The sequence below is a fragment of the Gouania willdenowi genome, chromosome 18 (genome assembly GCF_900634775.1).
Source record: "Gouania willdenowi chromosome 18, fGouWil2.1, whole genome shotgun sequence".
NCBI classification, from domain to species: Eukaryota; Metazoa; Chordata; class Actinopteri; order Blenniiformes; family Gobiesocidae; genus Gouania; species Gouania willdenowi.
In genome coordinates, this window is record NC_041061.1 from 464,826 (window position 1) to 481,946 (window position 17,121).

Below are 17,121 nucleotides of genomic sequence, written 5' to 3' on the forward strand. Positions count from 1 at the left end.
ACATTTATTTTCTCAGAGAAATGTTTTATTAATGGGAGACTGTAAATATGCGTTGCCAGGTTGGATGATTTACAACTTGATTTCACAGTGAAATCACATCAACATGGTTTTTATTTACATCACTTTTTTTTTTTAACAAAGAAATGTACATTTTTACAGCTTCATAGAACAGTTTATGTGTAAAGAGTAAACTAGCATCTGATTGGTCTATGCCTCTTTGATCTTTAGCGTTACTGTTTTTGAAGGTTCCTCAGGAAGCTTCTGGTGACGTGTCTGTAATCAGAGGAGGAGGCGGTGTTAGTCTGAGTGTGTTTAGTAGTGTTACTCTTCTCGTCGTACCTGCTGGTTGTCGTGGTCCGTCTCAACGTTCTCTGTGAGGTTTGCACTGAGGAGACAAAACAGAGCAGACATTACGCAGGGAACCACGCTAAGACACTACGAGGACGGAGACAGGAAGTGCTCTGACCGGTGACGAGACGGTGTTTTTTCGCTCTCTCTTTGTTCTGTTTAACAACTCCTAAAAAAAAGAAATAACAGAAAACCTTTGACGTACTTTTTAAGATTTTGACAAACTGAAAACGTTCAGAAAGACTACGTAATCGACGAGTACTGGTAATCGTCTTCTTCGGACTCGCTTCTGTTTCAGACGATTCGGAAGGAAGCGGTTCTTCTGCAGCGCTTTGTAGTCGCCGCCTCAGGCTCTCCGCGCTGTCGTCAGAGACCAGAGTCGGTTAAACGTTCAGAAAAGAAGGAGGGGTTCCATCGTACCTGAGAGCAGCCGACACTTCTGCAGGAAAGTGACTTTCCTCCAAAACACACGTCACGTCACCAGGCTCAGCCATTTCTACGATAATCTGAAGAACGAAAAGTTTAAGTTTATGTACGCAATCACATCGACAGACTTTTAAGACAATCCCGTTCAGACGTTTCCCTTAAAACGGAATTAAAATAGGAATTTAAAGAAATAAACAAAGCCTGTACAGAAATATGAAAGTAGGTAATTTGTATCTGTAAAAGTAACTACGCAAATCATAAAGGTATGTTAAAAAGTATAAAAGTATGTACGCATTAAAGTAATTATGCGTAAGTGTGACACTGAATGTGCATAAGTACAAAAGTATGTATGAAAGTATTAAAGTAGCTAATTCTGATACTCTACCCTGTTGGACAGCGGCAGGAAGTTGACAAACGGAGAGACAGAAGCCACTTCCTTCATCACAGCCTTGACGACGTCCAGAGAAAACTGAGAGACTTCCACGGAGATGAGCCGCTGCAGCAGAGCGTCGGGCCGAGGGATGCCCTGAGCGCAAATGCAGCGTTAGCATTAGCGTTAACAAAGGAGCTGCATTCGTCACTTACTGCGTTACTCCATCGCATCAGATTCACAAACAGCGCGTCCTGGAAGAGAAGGCGAGAAATATTAGGACACCACGAACATGATTTATGTCCGAGAAAGCCGTCAGAACACAAAATAAATGTTAAAAAACAAAAAAGATTAAACAACTGTTTTCTAAAATTGCACCATTTCTCAGAAATAAGTAACAATTAGAAAAATGCACAAATGTGTGAATTTCTACACTTTTTGTACAGTGAAAAACAGAAAATATTGTTCATTGTGATTGGCAGTTCAAAAATCGAATAAAATAAAAAAGTTCTCTAATGAAAAAAAAATGGTCAAATTAAAGCTAAATAAAATAACTATGAACTCTAATAATGCATTAAAAGCCATATCTGCTGCTGTTTTAAATTTATTTTCTTATCAGATTAATTTCACTTTAGCTGAAAAGTCATTGTGTGTGTGTGTAGTGTTCCTGTCCCTCCTGTTTCCACTCAGGTGTGGCTAATCTTCCTGATTACCTGCAGCTGTGTTTAGGCAGAGCTCTTCATCCTCCCATTGTTGGTTTTTATTTTCTTCTTTAATCCTATAATGTTGTTTGTTAGTTTAAATCCTCAGTTTTTAACGAGACATTTACAGAGTGAGAGAGGCCGACGTGTTGTCGCTGCTGCTCAGGAATAGAAGATGAAGGTAAGATAAAAACTTTCTGATCGATTTAAATCTAATCGTCCTGAAGTGAAACAAAAAAGTGACTCACGTAAAGTGGGCGGGAAATTAGAGCTGGGCGATATGAACCAAAACTCATATCTTAATATTTTTTTCTCAAATAGGTGATCAACATTTAAATCTCTATTTTTAGATCAAATAAAGTCAGACCAGAAAAAAACTATTATAGGTCAAATCTGCAAAGGACAGCACGTGTGAGTGAGTTCTGTAGTGTGGCTTGTTTAGATAAAGGTCTGGTCTAACTGTGCTTTTCTTGCTGTTCTGAGAAGTAGAGAAAGCAGCAACTCCTGAAACAAGTATTTTGATACCAAATAAGTTATAGTAAATTACCATATCGCCTATATTAATACATATTGTTTCATATCACCAAAATAAAAAACTTGATATATTGTCCAGGCCTGCAGGAAATGCTTCGAAATTTCATTCAGAGTGGACAGATAAAAAGATTGGACTTGTCAGCTTAGACGCCACCTTCTGACTAAAATGTGCTGGTGAACGTGTCTGACCTCGCTGAATCCCAGCTCCATGTCCTCCAGGACCAAGTGAACGCTGAGCTCAGAACCTTGGACGCTCAGAGGTTGCCTCAGGTGGTCTCTGATGAGGTGATGGCAGCGCTGCATGTTGGCGAAGTGCACGAAGGCCTGAGGGAGACAGAATAGACTCGCTAATTTCTTAGCATTTAGCACTAATGCAGTGCTAGCGTGTGCGCTCCGTACGCGGCACTGCAGAGGCAGGACGTTGACGCTGTAGAACACGGTGGAAGGATTCGTCTCTGGGAGGTACGGCCGCAGCAGGACGACCACGTCCTCGTGTTGGTAGTTGGTTTGTGGTAACCCGGTTAGCATGATGGTGCAGTGAGCGCCAACGCCCTGGGGGGGGAGCACGTCCAACTCGCTGCTGATGGTCACATGATCTGAGGACACACACACACACACAGGTCACACACAGTTCGCCTTAGTCTCAACTCATCTCTTAATTAATACCTGGGACGTTGAACCACGGCGACAGAGTGGCGAACGCGAAGGGCGAAGTCGTCACGGTGACCCAAAACGGAGCAAAGCTGCCTGACGGGACGGACGGAATCCTAGGCAGAACGACGGCCTCGAGGAACAGATCTTCAGCAGCGGAGACGCAGTCGACCCTCGGCTTTGGAGCTGCACAGAGCAACAGATTGGTCACATGATCAGAGAGTGAAGAGTGGGGGAGGGAGTGCTCAAAGTAACTATGCAAACAAATACAAAAGTACCAGAAGATAAAACTGTGTAAATGTATAAAAGTAAATACAGAATCAAATACGCCCACTAACTCCACTCAGCTGCAGTTCACTGCTCGGAATCACAATAATAGCAATTTCATCTTTTGTTGTTTTGTTCTCATTCTGTTATTGTTATTGTGTGTGTGTATTTGTTGAAATTTTGTGTACTTTTGTCAATTTGCATATTTTTGTCTGTTTTTTTTGGTCATTTTGTCGTTTGTTGTTTTGTGTATTTGTGCTTTTATTGTTTTTTTTTTTTTGTTGCCGCTTTGTGTTTTCGAGTGTGTGTTGTTGCTGTCCGTTATGTCCGTTTCATAATCTTTCCTTTAATGCGTTATTATAGGAGCTTATCAGACCTTAAACCTCATTAAGCTCCTCCCCCCCGTGACCTACGCAGGGTGGCGGCTTGGCCGACAGGTGCTTTCAGTCGGTAGAATCTGTACGTGTGCGCTCGCCTCAGGCTGAACCAAACACCGAGCACGTCTGTGTCCAACTCACATTGCATCTCAATGAACACCTACAACACACACACACACGGTTAGCTCCACTGACACACACACAGACGTATGTATGTGTGTGTGCGTGCGTACCTTATTGAGCAGACGCAGGAAGTTTTTCACTCGCCCGTTTGTCCTGAAAAGTTCTCTGAGGTCCAAAGCTTCGCTCGGGGAAATATTTTCAACGTAAACTGTTGATTTTCCACCGTCGGTCACGATCTGCTCACACCAGTAAACATTGAACCAGAAAACAGTTAAACCAGTGGTTCTCAACCTTTTCAGCCCGTGACCCTAAGTTTATTAATATTTGCTCCATAGTATATGGTCATCTCAAAGATTTAAATCAGAAATAAAATGGTTCAAAGTGACCAAAAATGATGGAAAAGATGGTGAAATGGGATTTTAAAAACCACAGAAATTGGTTAAAAGTTGCAAATTAGAGTGGACAAAAACAGACAGAAAAAGTGGTTAAAAGGTTTCAAAGTTGAATGTTGGCTTAAAAGTGTCAGAAAAGAGGAGAGCAGGGTTGGGGTAATGTAATTTAAAAAGTGAAAAATGAATGCGCATAACAAATCTAGAATGTGGTAAAATTGGCAAAAATAAGCATGAAATATGGTGAAAAGAAGTTAAAAATGACAATGGGTCAATATATGTGACATTAGGTGTAAAAGTGGTAGAAATGGTTTATAAATGCTGAACATGTCTGGAAAGTGGAAAAATATGCAGAAAAGTCAAAATGTGATGTAGAAGTGTCAGAAATGGGAGAAATGTAGCAAAAATACATTAAAAGGAGCAAAAATATGGCAAGAAAAAGTGATGAAAATAGGTTAAAATATGGTGATTTTGGTGGAGTTGTAGAAAGAGTAAAAAATAAGCAAAAATGGGATCAAATTGTTCAAAAAATATTCTTAGTTTCTCAAAAGAATTCAGTGACCCCTTAACAGTGTCTCACGACCCTGACCCCAAGGTTGAGAACCCCTTCAGTAAACAGTTAACACCACAAACATAATTGATGAATAAACCCTTTGGTGTTTGTAACCACGTTAAAAGGGGCGGAGCTTAGCTGGTGGCTAGCGTAGTTAGCTTTATTTTGGATTTTGATTCCTTAGTTTTTAGTTTGGTAATAAATGTTTTTCCTGCTAATGATTAAAAAGTTGGACATATTTTTTTAAAGTTCTCACACTTTTGTTTATATTTGAGTGAATTTTGAACAGAAAACAAATTTATTTTTGTGTGTGTGTGTGTGTGTGTGTCTCTCTTACGTAGCCGACTTGTTTCATCAGAAACTTGTAAAACTGAATCTAAAACAGAAAATGTTCTCATTATACAAATCATTTTTGGATGAAACACTGTTTAATTCACTCAGGAACATTTTCAGGTTCTTCTCACCGGTTTCATTGAGGCGGGGCCGATGTCCAGGACATGCAACGAAACTCTGCAGCTCTTCAAACAGAGGCCACGCCCACTAGCTGAGTCCATGGCACATTGCACCGCCTTCATGTTTGGCAGGAGCACGAAAGCCTGCGTCGTAGAGACAAGTACGAATTAATTATTGTGCACTCGGCGTCGTTAGCGACCTCAGAACGCGGAGGCTCACCATGCAAGCCTCGGGGAAGACGTAGATGTTGTGAATGTTCTCCTCAGGATACTGAAACCCAAACGGGACGAAGAGGTCAGCGACGTCACGCTCACTGTAAAAGCCGACGCGGTACGCTGGCAGTTCTTTCACCAACAGCACCTTCATGTCCGTGACGGAGTCCTGACCACAGGAAGTCACTTTAACCAAATTTAACCACGTAAAACCATGAAGGTGTACAAGGGAAAGAAAAACTATTCATCATCTGTCTAGAAACGAGCAGCTTTAAGAGCCAACCCAGTGTCGCTCCACAAAGACTCATCTATTGAAAAAGTTGATCGCAGGTTGACAAAGTGTGGGCGCCCCCTGCTGTAAACAATCTCAACCTGTGGGTCGGGACCCAAAAATGAGCTGTGACATACAAACTTCTTATTTTCACCTTTCTTAGAAAATAAGTGGGATTTTTAAAAAATGTAACTATAAGTTTACATATAGAATGTAATAAAGATTGTATGTATAATCTTTATTTTTAACATTCTATTTTTTATGATTAAAAAAACATAACATGATGTATTTTGTTTTTGTATAGTTATATTTGACTTCTGCTTGCTGTACATTCTCACTCTTATTTTGAAGGCCCTAGGAAGTAACTAATCCTGTGTTCTTTGGAGTTTTATTGCATACATTTTAGAATTGAAAAGTCTTACTGTGGACCAGTTCAGGGTTTTGGGGTTGACGTATTCTGTGAAAAGCAGTGAAGGAAAACTCTTTTAGAAACTCAAATAACCACAAACAAAGATCCAACCTACCCATGGAGAACTTACGGAGGGAACTCCGATGGAGGCACATGACGAACCTTTCCCCAGGAGTCGGGAAGCGAATGGCGGCTGATGAAGATGCAGCTTCAGCCTCTGGAACTGGACTTGTTAAATATTTCGTCTTTGGTTTAAATGTATCTTTTTTGTAACAAAACCTTGTGTTCGGTGGACGACTCTGATTGGATTTGGTTGATGTTTCTACGTGGTTTGCAGCTTCAATGCCAATAGGGGAACTTTGACCTTCATCGGGTTGATTGGAAGCTTCTTTCATCACATCATCACTTCTCAGCCGGAGATGAGATTCCTTTGTAGACCTAATAAGCTCCAATAACATGTCAAATGGATCGTCCAATGGAGCCTGAGGTGGACCAGGAGGAGGTTTTTGTAGAGCAGTGTCTACGTTAAGCATAGTTCTGTCACTCGTGTTTGATAAAGCTTCGGTTTGACAAAAACTCTCTGGTTCAGTGGTTTTGATGAGTGAGGCTTTCTGATGGTCAACTGTAGAAGTAGTTGCTACTTGTTCTACTTCAAAAAGACTTTCAGAGTTTTTTATTACACAAAAACTTCCATCTTCTTTAACTTCAAGATAGATTTTTTGGCTATTTGTCCTGGATGATGATTCTTCTTGTACTTTCCGAGCAGCATTTCTAGACTTTGGAAATATAGTTGTACTTGGTTTGTCCTGTAAATGATCTTTGGGATTTGCTGTATCGCTCAATATGTTGGGTAAGACTTTGGTGTTAATGAATTCCTCTCCTCGAGCCACAAAGGGCTCAAGTGTGGTCACTGGTTCTATGGATTTGTTTCCTTTTGTATCAACTGTCAATGAAGCATTTTGATGGTTTATTGTAAAAGCTGATAGTTGTTGTTGTGCTTCTAGATCACCATCTTTTGAAATGCCTTCAGCTTTTTTTGGAACCACCTCTTGGTCAGTACTTCTGTCTTCTTTCACTTCCTCCAAGTCTTTTTGGCTTTTTGTCCTAGTCGTATCTTGTATTTGCCGAGCATCAGTCCCAGTCTCTGCGTCTTGTACAACAGGTTCAGTAAATGCGTGAGGTGGATAAGTAGTTTTCTGTGAAGGCATTGGGGCATCACTCACTATGTTTGGTAAAGCTTTGGTGTCCACAAAGGGTTTAACTTCTGTGGTTTCTACAAGAGTCATTGGTTCAACAGTTTCTGCTCCTTTCGTATCCATAGTCAATGAAAAATTCTGATGGTTTATTGTACAAGTAGTTGCTTCTTGTTGTACTTGTAAGTCTTTATCATTTAAAATGTTTTCACTGTCATCTGTTATGTCCATTATTAGGTCAACACTTCTAATTTCTCGTACTTCCTCAAAAGTTTTTTTGCCCTTTATCCTGGAATTTGTATCTTCTTGTACTAGCAGAGCGTTGGTCTTGGTCTCTGTTTCTTGTTCAACAGACTTTTTAAATGTTATCATACCAGAGTTGTCCAGTAATGGATCTTTAGTTTCAGCTTGAATTCGATCAGGGGGAGCATTCTCAACCGTAGCACTTGTAGTATTTGGAGTACACGTTTCTCTGTTCGGTGAAGCTTTGTTATCTGTGGATATGTTTCTGTCGTCAGAAATACTCTCATCCGTGATGAACTTGCAATCTCCTGTCATCTCAGAGTTCAAATTCATGCTTTGGTAGTTTGTTGTAGCGGTCATGGCTTTGTCTTGTACTTGAGAAGGATTTGTCTCGGACTTTGGCCTTTGTGTAACAATCTCAGGCTTTGTAATATCGCCTTTTTCCACGTGTGACGGAGGCCTGATGTCAGGTTTAAGATTCAGTGGTGGATTCATAGGAGGTCTTGGCTGAGAGACATCTGCTTTTCTAGCTGGACAACCCCCACCAAGTTTTGTTTCGGTCAATGTATCTTTCACATTTTTATCACTGTCTGCAAAAAAACCATCAATTTTGCCCTTAAACTTTGCAGATTCATCGTTTGGTTCATCTTTGCTTTCAGACACTCCGGTGTTCTCCATTTTCAAGGCTTCCGGCTGTTCCTGCGGAGCTTCAGATCTGCTCTCTGGTGATTTTTCAGAGTACTTTGGCTCCCGTCTCCCTTCAAGTGTGTCTTTATCAGAAAGTTGGGACTTCTGAAGTTTCCTGATCTGACTTGTGTTTTTTTGTTTCAGTTTATTTGCAGAATCTGTGGTTCTGCTTTGGGGTATCTTAGGTAGTAATTTTAGATTTGACTCATCACTGATGGTTCCTGCTTCTTCACTCCTGGACTTTGATGCATTTTTTGTTGATGAAAACATCATGGAGTTGTCCTTTTCACCTACATTGGTTTTAGACTTTGATTCTTCTGACTTAAGAGCTTTTTGTTCAGACCCAATAGGTTTGCTAAAAAGAGAAATGTTGCATCAAGATGAAATAAACAGTTTTAAAGCCAAAAATAAGTTTAAAGTATAAAACAATTCTTCTTACAGATTAAGTTGCTTGTGTCGCCTATTTGCAGAAACGGTGGCCTGTAAACATCCAACAAAAAACTGTAAGTTTTGGAATGGCATCGACTAAACTTAGAGATTCTTGATTCTAACGATCAGCTACTCCGACAGCGCGCACACACCTCACCAAGGGAGAAAAAAAAAATAATGAATTTTGATTGATCGGACAAAGACGTCCAAGATTTCAGTCTGACCTCATCTCGCCAACAAACCTTAACACAATTTTTCTAATGTTTGTAATATTTTCAGCTCTTTATCTCATCTTTGTCACACACCCGTCAATATCTTTGCTGATAAATTTAACACTGCATCAAAGTAGATTTCACCAATTACTAAAAAACTTATGAATAAACACACTCACCTCGTGCTTTACAGCAGAAGTCGCTTCATCCTCCTCGAGTTTAGTTGACATCGAAGGTGAAGCTACCTCTGCTGAGTTCATCCTGTCCAACTCGACCAACAAGGCAGGGGTTAAAGTTTTAACAATCTCCACCACATCAACTCCCTTTGGAAGGGACTGGACAACTAGAGAAATAAAAAAAAAAAAAGGGTGCAATTACAGAATACTGCGTCTTTGAACGTGTTTACGGGACTTTCTTGGGCATCTTTGCGGTATCTTCTCTACACATTTATCCTGAGAGTGTCAAAGATTTTAATCTTTTAACAAACCTGCTGATTGTAGAAGTTTCTGTGTCAGTGTCTCTTCCATGCTTGGCCTTCGAGGGCAAGACATCTCCGATGACGACTTCCCCTCTTGGCTGCTTCTCAATGAAGACCCTCTCTTGTCAATTCTCCTTGGTGAAGAATGACTTTCAAACATTCTCTTTGGGGACAATCGTTGAAAGGACTGTTTCTCAGATCTCCTCGGAGAGGATTGGCGTCCATCTCTAATCTTCGGTGATGCTTGTCGGTGTGAGTCTAGTCCCTCAGATCTCCCCGGGGAGGATTGGCGTCCATCTCTCCTCTTCGGTGAATCTAGTCCCTCAGACCTTCTCCTTGGAGAACGCAATCTGTCATATCTTCTTGAGAAGGAACACCATACATCTCTTCTCCTCGGAGAAGAAGGACTTTCGGGGCTTTGTGAACGTGATCGGCAGGGGGAATCACGTGAGGTGGAAGACCGGGACCTGATATAAAAGAAAAAGAAAAACCTCAATGTCTCAATCTTACTCAATCTTGTCAACAAGTATGTCAAAGCGTGGCTTTCACAGACCGGCTTGAGTTGCGGTAGATGTACGCTGATGGCAGTTGGCGAGGGCTCTGCGATGATCGCTTTCTTCTCTGGCTGTGTTGAGGACTGCACGAACTTGACCGACTGCTGCGATCAGCCCTTTTTGCCGGTCTACGGCAGGTACGTGGGCTCAATGAAGGAGACAGGCTCAGGCGCACGCTCCTTTTACGGCAGTAGCCAGCAGGGCTCCTGGAACGGCTGTTTCTTCTGGTACGTCTTCCCTCCAGTGTGCGACGGCAGGGGGAGCTGTGTGACTGCGAACCGCTGCTTTGTCTCTCTCGTTGACTCTTCGAGCTGTGACTGCGTTGTGGACTTTTTGCCGGTTTACGGCAGGTACGTAGGCTCGACGAAGGAGAGCGGCTCTGGCGCGTGTTCCTTTTACGGCAGTAGCCAGCAGGGCTCCTGGAACGGCTGTTTCTTTTGGTACGTCTTACCTCCGGTGTGCGACGGCAGGGGTAGCTGCGTGACTGTGAACCGCTGCTTTGTCTCTCTCGTTGACTCTTCGAACGAGAGCCAGAATGGCTTCTCCTCCTTGTTTTCCTGCGTTGATGCTTTGGTGAAGTCACAGAGGAATATCTGGTTTCCTCACCGACGGCACTAAAAGATTAGGGAACAAAGATGTCCAAGGAATTTGAATATAAACACATCTATCCAGTATTTGTGCCTAAAGTGTTAGAGGAAACTGTTTACTCTTTATAGTTATTCAGGTGGAGGTTGGTTTTCTGGTGAGAAATCCATTCCTAGAAGGGAAATCAAAGGAAACATTCAGACAACTGTTAAGGTGCGTTCACACCGAATGCGACCGCAGCGCTGCAGTTGCTGCCATCGCCCCTGATGTGTCGTTTGCACATAGTGGTGCTTTATGGTCACTCCATCACTTCATTGGTCCAGTGACATGATCACCAGGGAACAATGTGAGTGTGTGTGTTGAGCAGGTGACAGGGTAGAAAGAAAGAGAGAGAGGATTGATCACTTATTTTCCTTCTTGCTCCACTTTTACGGTTTAAATGATCAACTTACGGAGATATTAAAATGAGTACACTCAGACTGTGTAATGATCAGTAGTTACTGTGGTTTTCCAGAAGTTAACCGCTTTAATTTTGTCCCGATAAATTGAGGAAGCCGTACAGCCTCCGCTGCAGCCGTCTGCACTGAAGCGGGAGGGAGCAGGGAGGGGCTACAGCCTCCGCTCTACAGACAGTGAAGGACGAGGGATTTGTCGCTTAAAAAGTTCAGATTTTTCAACTTTGAGCGACGAAGTCGAGCGTGACCTTGTCGCTCAAATTACACGTCACGTCACTTTAGGGGAGATAACTTGAGGTCGTGTCATTTACATTGATTTTAATTTAATCGCGTTGCTTCATTCGCTTCAGTCGTGTTCAGTGTGAAATGAATGTGTGAATGCATTTGCTGCTTTACAGTTGGAAAGGACTCACCGCCATATCCGTACACTCCTCGAAGCAGAGAGGACAGGTGTGTGGGAACAGCCCTGGTGTAGATATCACAGCCTGCTGATGACTTACAGGCAGCAGTTGAAGCCCTTTGGAGGCTTTCCTCTTGGCTGGGTGCTGACCGTGGTCAAGCTTTGCATAGTTTTCAGGTATTGGATATGAAACCAGCTCACTGGAGGTGGTGGGAAGAGTGACGTAAGTAGAGTAGAGTACAGTTTGCATGGAATCTGTCAGAATGGGGTTACACAAACTCATAGAATTCTGATCAAGTGCGCGTTCCCCCGGGTGAGATGGATTCAGTCGTAGCTTCTGTTGTTGCTCCTTTACATGCTCGGTGAGGGAGGTATTAGGTTGTTTTTTGAGGCTGTCATACAACATAATGCCTCGTCGCCCTAACTGTGAAACCTTGATTACATTAGTGGAGGGTTGTGGCTCTGGTGGAATCTCTGGCTCTGACCCTTTCAACGGAGGCATTGGAAGGATTTCAGCGCTGGGACTCGTTAAGGCTGAGTTCCAATCTTCAAGGAGAACTTGAGCCATCTGGATCGGTTGGTTCAGACTTTGATTATTTAATTCACAATTTGAAGGATCTGGTTCACAAGTGGATCCAGTGTCATTATTGGTTATCTCACTTCTATCCTGATTCAACCAAAAGTCTGTCAACAAACTGGTACTGTCGTAACTTTTATCTCCACTGCCTCCAGTCTCACTGATCTCCTCCTCTAAGATACCAGTATCCTTCCTGGTATTCCCATGGTCCATCACTTGATCTACTTTAGGAATATTTACATCCTGGTGTAGCTCCTCTTCTTCTTTGGTTTGATTCACTTTCTCCATCTCATTGATACTTGTGCTGGGTTCAGGGTCGGTCTGAGACTGAACTGTCTCCGAAGACCTTTGAGTTTTCTGAAGTCGGATTTGGTTGACGATGAAAGGCAACTTTTCGGGTGTGGTCTGATCTTCGGGGTACGAGACCAGGATCTCCAAGTCTTCCAACTCCAGCCCGAGTTTATGGAGGATGTGACTGACTTCGTTGGAAAAGACCAACTCGGAGGACGTCAAAGGCCAGTCCATGTTGGGTTTAGATGGTTTTCACGTTCTTCTTGAAAGGCTGAAGATGATTTTCCTCTCTCTTGAGAATCTATGTGCTTAAAAACATCTATCCACTCTTTTCACTTATCATTGACAACAATAGTCATGTAGAGGGTCTTTATCTCTCGATTCCTACACGATCTATCTTTCCACACCACCAGTCAAAATGAGTCTTCTCTCACTTCTAAAGATCTGAGACATGGAAATCACATTTCCTCAGGTGTGAGAACTCCCACGATGCCAATGGTCCCGTTAGGATCTGGTCAATTCAGTGTTTTCTTCCTGTGAACACATATCACTCCAAATTAGAAACACGTAAGGAAATAAATGTAAAAAGTAAACAGACACAAAGTACTTTACATGTTGTGTATTGTGATTAGACCTTTTTTTATATTTAATAATGTGATTTTTTTTTTTTTTTTTTTTTCCCCTAAAAACAACTTAATCTCTTGTTTTTTTACTACTAATGGCAATTTCATTTTCTAGCTTTTGTGTTGGTCTGCAGTTATAGATTTAAGTGAAGAGTCATTGGAGTTTATTAATACTGTTATTATATTTATTTCAGTATTTACTTTAAGTATTACTCCATAGCTCCTGGAACACAGACATTTACATTTTTTTAATTTATTTTTTATAAATGACAAGTAAACACCAAACCACAAAAACAGTTACATATTGGGATTTAACGATTCACTCAACTCCCGATACGATACGATTCACGATACTGGGTTCACGATACGATTCTCTCACGATTTACTTTACAAAATGGGAATGTAGACAAATGATGACTGAAAAATACTGTATTATTTTCCTTTTACTTTTCATTGTCAAAATACTCCCTTGATAAACTATTCAAAACAATGCAATTTAACTAAAAATAAATCTTGAATGAAATAAATAAAGGAATAATACAAATGAAGAAGAAGCCTATTAATTTAAATTCTGGTTCTATAGTAAACAATGCAAAACTACATAATAGTTCTTTTTCTTTTTAAAAGTGCAACTGAAAATGTATTTTGTGCCTTAACAATTGGACTTAAAAAAAAAAACCCAGTAATTTCACTGATTTACGTCAGATATTTGTTTGAACCAAGGGCGCTGGTAACCCAGTGGTCGGTTGGCATGCAGAAATTCTCGCAGTGAAGAAGAGATGCTATGCTAGCAGACAGAGCTAATAGAAAAACGTGACTTTTACAGATATTCACGTAATATTACAGATGTTCTTTCGGTGCTAAAGGGGTAAGGAATCATTAACATGTTTAAGAGTAGAATGCGGCCAGAAAGAAAGTAGTAGCAGATTCTACCCGCCGCATACACTGCTGGACAAGAGAAGGGATAAATATATAGCGCCCACACAGAGCCGTTTAGAGAGAGAGAGTTGCGACAACGGAAAAGTTCCCGGAAGTTTCAAATAATTCCTGTGGGTCCGTTTTTTTTTTTTCTCTACATGCGCGCAGCTGGTGCGTGGGCATGTGTGTGAGAGAGAACCTACGGAGGAGATGGAGAAAGTCCCACACGGTAACCACACAAAATAAAACGATACAATATTTATACAAAAAGTACACAAAACGACAACAGAAATGCACAAAAATATGCAAACCTAACACAAAATGACTCCAAAAAACGTACATTACAGAAAAATACACCAAACAACACAAATATTAAAATTACTCAAATGCACAAAACTAAATATTTATACAAAAAAATGCGCAAAAACACAACATAAAAATACACTATTTGAAAAAAATATAAAAATGAGTAAAACAAACACATTTATCATGTTCATGTCTCATAGAATTAAACCAGAAAACTCACACACTATTTTATTTTGCACCCACAAATAAACCCCTCCATAACACTACAGAGTACAGAGTATGTACACCTCTTTTGTACATCCAACCTTCAAACACATTCATTTGGCCATTATTGATAACTCTACTTAAGCTCCTCCCACTATATCAATATATACTTATGAAGCTCGTGTCCCCTTAACAGCAAACTGCTGAGGAAGTGAAGGTTTTTGTTAGAGCTCCCCCTGCTGACTGGCTGCAGTGTAGGTCATAAGCAACACCACCTCAATGTTAACAGATGGGATGATGGTCAAACTATAAATTTAAAGTACTTGTCACATAATTTATTCCAAAGCTAAACTCTGCTGTGATCATTAGTTATTATCACCCTACATTGTGTTGAAGTCCTTATTTTTCTGTGAACTTTGTTTTAAATAAATTATTTGAGGTTGAAAAACGGGATTTGACGTAATATATGCCGACGATTGACAGCCACGGATCTTGCGTAGCTCTCTTTGTGAATAGCATAAGCATTTACGTTGTGAAGGAAAGCCGAGACGCCAGGTAAGCACACTTCAGCGGGCGTACGCTAAAAACCAGGAAGTGCGTACACTTTTTTTTTTTTTTATGCCTGTTTCCGTTTTTAAATCACAACCAACTCGAAAGTTGTTACACGTGAGGATACGCCTTGCTCTGCCCATACGGTGCCTATAAAAGGTCCGCTGAACGCCCTTAATGAATATTCACTAATATGAATTTCATATGGGACACAGAGGTGGGGGGGACACAGATGTACAATATGTGCCAGATATAGGATTACATTACATTTACTTGTTTGAAATAATAAAGATGAAAAGGTAGTAAAACACCTTTAGAACTATATATAATTCACAATAGTTCATTTTAAGAAAAAACATAGTTTTCATCAGTCCCAGGGTGTTTACTGGTGGGTGGGGTGAGTGAGGTCGGGGGATCTGCAGCCTCGCCCCTCGTCCTCATGGGGGGGGGGGGGTCCTCTGTAGATCCCCTCCCTCCTGAGTCTCCCGTGCACCTCGTCCTCCAGCAGTGCCTGATAAGCCACTGTGCGTCTTTACGCATTGTTAGTGCGTTCCTTTTTTTTTTAATAACAGCTACAGGTGTTGCAGCCAACTGATCAGCAGTTTTGCGCAATAATCATGTGATTTTTAATTACAATTATTATTAATATAAAACAGTATTTGTAGGCACGCGAACATCATCTCCTTCGTTTTGGCAAATAAATCCTTCATATATGATATGTGTTGTGAAATGTGCAATGTTCATTATTTCACATAAATGTCATTAAAATGACATCAAATTTGCAAGATGGCAGCGCCCCAAGCGCTGTATTTTAGCTTCAAGTACGTCATCCGTTTATAAATGATTAAAGTATACATACTCCCGACTTATGAACACGTGGGAACAAACTTGAAGAACGGACATAACACCACCATGATGGTGGTGAGTAACTAGTAATAGTAATGTCTGTCCTGTCCTATGTTCACACTGTTACTGTTCCTTTAAACAATAGAAATCACCTTACTTTGATAAATGTCAGCGAGTCACAGTTTCAGATCGTCACTGATAAAGAACAGCAGCAGCTGTTAGAATGAGAGACAGAAGGAGAAAGTGAAAGAAAGCTGAGTTCTTACCGTGTTCTCACTTTGTGTCTGTCTGTGTGTCTGTGTGTCTGTCTGTGTGTGTGTTTGTGTGTGTGTGTGTGTGTCTGTCTGTTTGTGTGTCTGTCTGTTTGTGTGTCTGTGTGTCTGTGTCTGTCTGTTTGTGTGTCTGTGTCTGTGTCTGTGTGTCTGTTTGTGTCTGTGTCTGTCTGTGTTTCGGAACTACAAAGCATTCGAGTCTCTGCGCATGCGCGCCTTCTCCCAGCCGAATAAATATTGATTAAAAACGATCAATCAAAAAAGGTAATCGACGGTTGCATTTCTAACTCCGTCATTTACTTTTTGCAAAATAACAAAGTAACTTTAAGGAATAAATACCATTTTTAATAAGGACCTCAATAAAGCCCTATTATTTTAGGACTTTATAGTTGTTGTTTTTTAAAGTAGACTCTGATTGTATCATAGATGTTTTGTTTTCTAAAATAAAATGCAGGAATCATTTTAATTAGATTTATTTGTCTGTGTTACTAATAAAGTTCTTACTAGAATAGAACGTATGTCTCAAAAATAGTAATAATTGGGGGTGGGTCGAAACACAGAATTAACGATACGATAATTTAGAAAAATTAGGGCTGGAAAACTAACCAACTATCTACTTTAACTCTGGATGTGAGTTTTTCAACTCAATAGAAATTAATATAATATACTATAAAAACAAACGTAACAATCTGTTTTAATATCACAATATCTTGTTCCATCTTTAATAATAATAATAATAATAATATGTGATGACTTTGGAATTTAAGATACTTTTTGTTTCATAATTAGTTAACACTTAAAATTTTAAGGTGACGGTATTATTTATAAATATCAAAAATGTCCAGAAGCGTAGGCGGCGGCGGAATGACCTACTACTTTCTTTCTGGCGGCCTTCTACTTCTAAACATGTTCATAAATGATTCCATACCCCTTTAGCACTGAAAGAATATCTGTTTTATTACGTGAATATCTGTAAAAGTCAAGTTTTTCTATTAGCTCTGTCTGCTAGCGTGTAGCATCTCTTCTTCACTGCTAGAATAGCTGCATTCCAAATGAACACTGAGTTACCAGCGCCCTCTGCTGGTCCAAACTAATATCTGGCGGCTGCAACTGAAGGAAAACAATCATTATCTCTAAACTGATGTAATAAATCTTAACATTCACAACATTACTGAATTCAACTAAATTAAATAAACATTATCTTTAAGAAAGATT

The 17,121-nt window shown here is 40.5% G+C and overlaps 1 protein-coding gene across 4 annotated transcripts; it reads right to left on the reverse strand.

The window, feature by feature from the left end:
• Positions 1–120: 120 nt before the first annotated feature.
• LOC114480108 (uncharacterized) lies at positions 121–15,959 on the reverse strand. 4 transcript variants are annotated; one of them, XM_028473953.1, is made up of 24 exons: positions 15,901–15,959; positions 11,334–12,722; positions 10,588–10,637; positions 9,880–10,494; positions 9,336–9,793; positions 9,028–9,191; positions 8,647–8,687; positions 6,215–8,562; positions 6,098–6,132; positions 5,412–5,573; positions 5,204–5,335; positions 5,077–5,115; positions 3,908–4,033; positions 3,711–3,834; positions 3,046–3,216; positions 2,779–2,975; positions 2,569–2,703; positions 1,360–1,398; positions 1,160–1,300; positions 769–854; positions 611–708; positions 467–517; positions 340–385; positions 121–273 (listed from the first exon to the last, which is right to left on the reverse strand). In XM_028473953.1, the coding sequence occupies exons 2-24, from the start codon at positions 12,420–12,422 to the stop codon at positions 231–233; spliced, it is 6,390 nt and encodes a 2,129-aa protein (XP_028329754.1). In that variant the 5' UTR covers positions 12,423–12,722; positions 15,901–15,959; the 3' UTR covers positions 121–230. The 4 variants fall into 4 exon arrangements, with proteins under 4 accessions (XP_028329754.1, XP_028329753.1, XP_028329755.1 ...); XM_028473952.1 differs by having other exon boundaries at positions 596–708; XM_028473954.1 differs by having other exon boundaries at positions 467–708; positions 5,412–5,462.
• Positions 15,960–17,121: the final 1,162 nt, after the last annotated feature.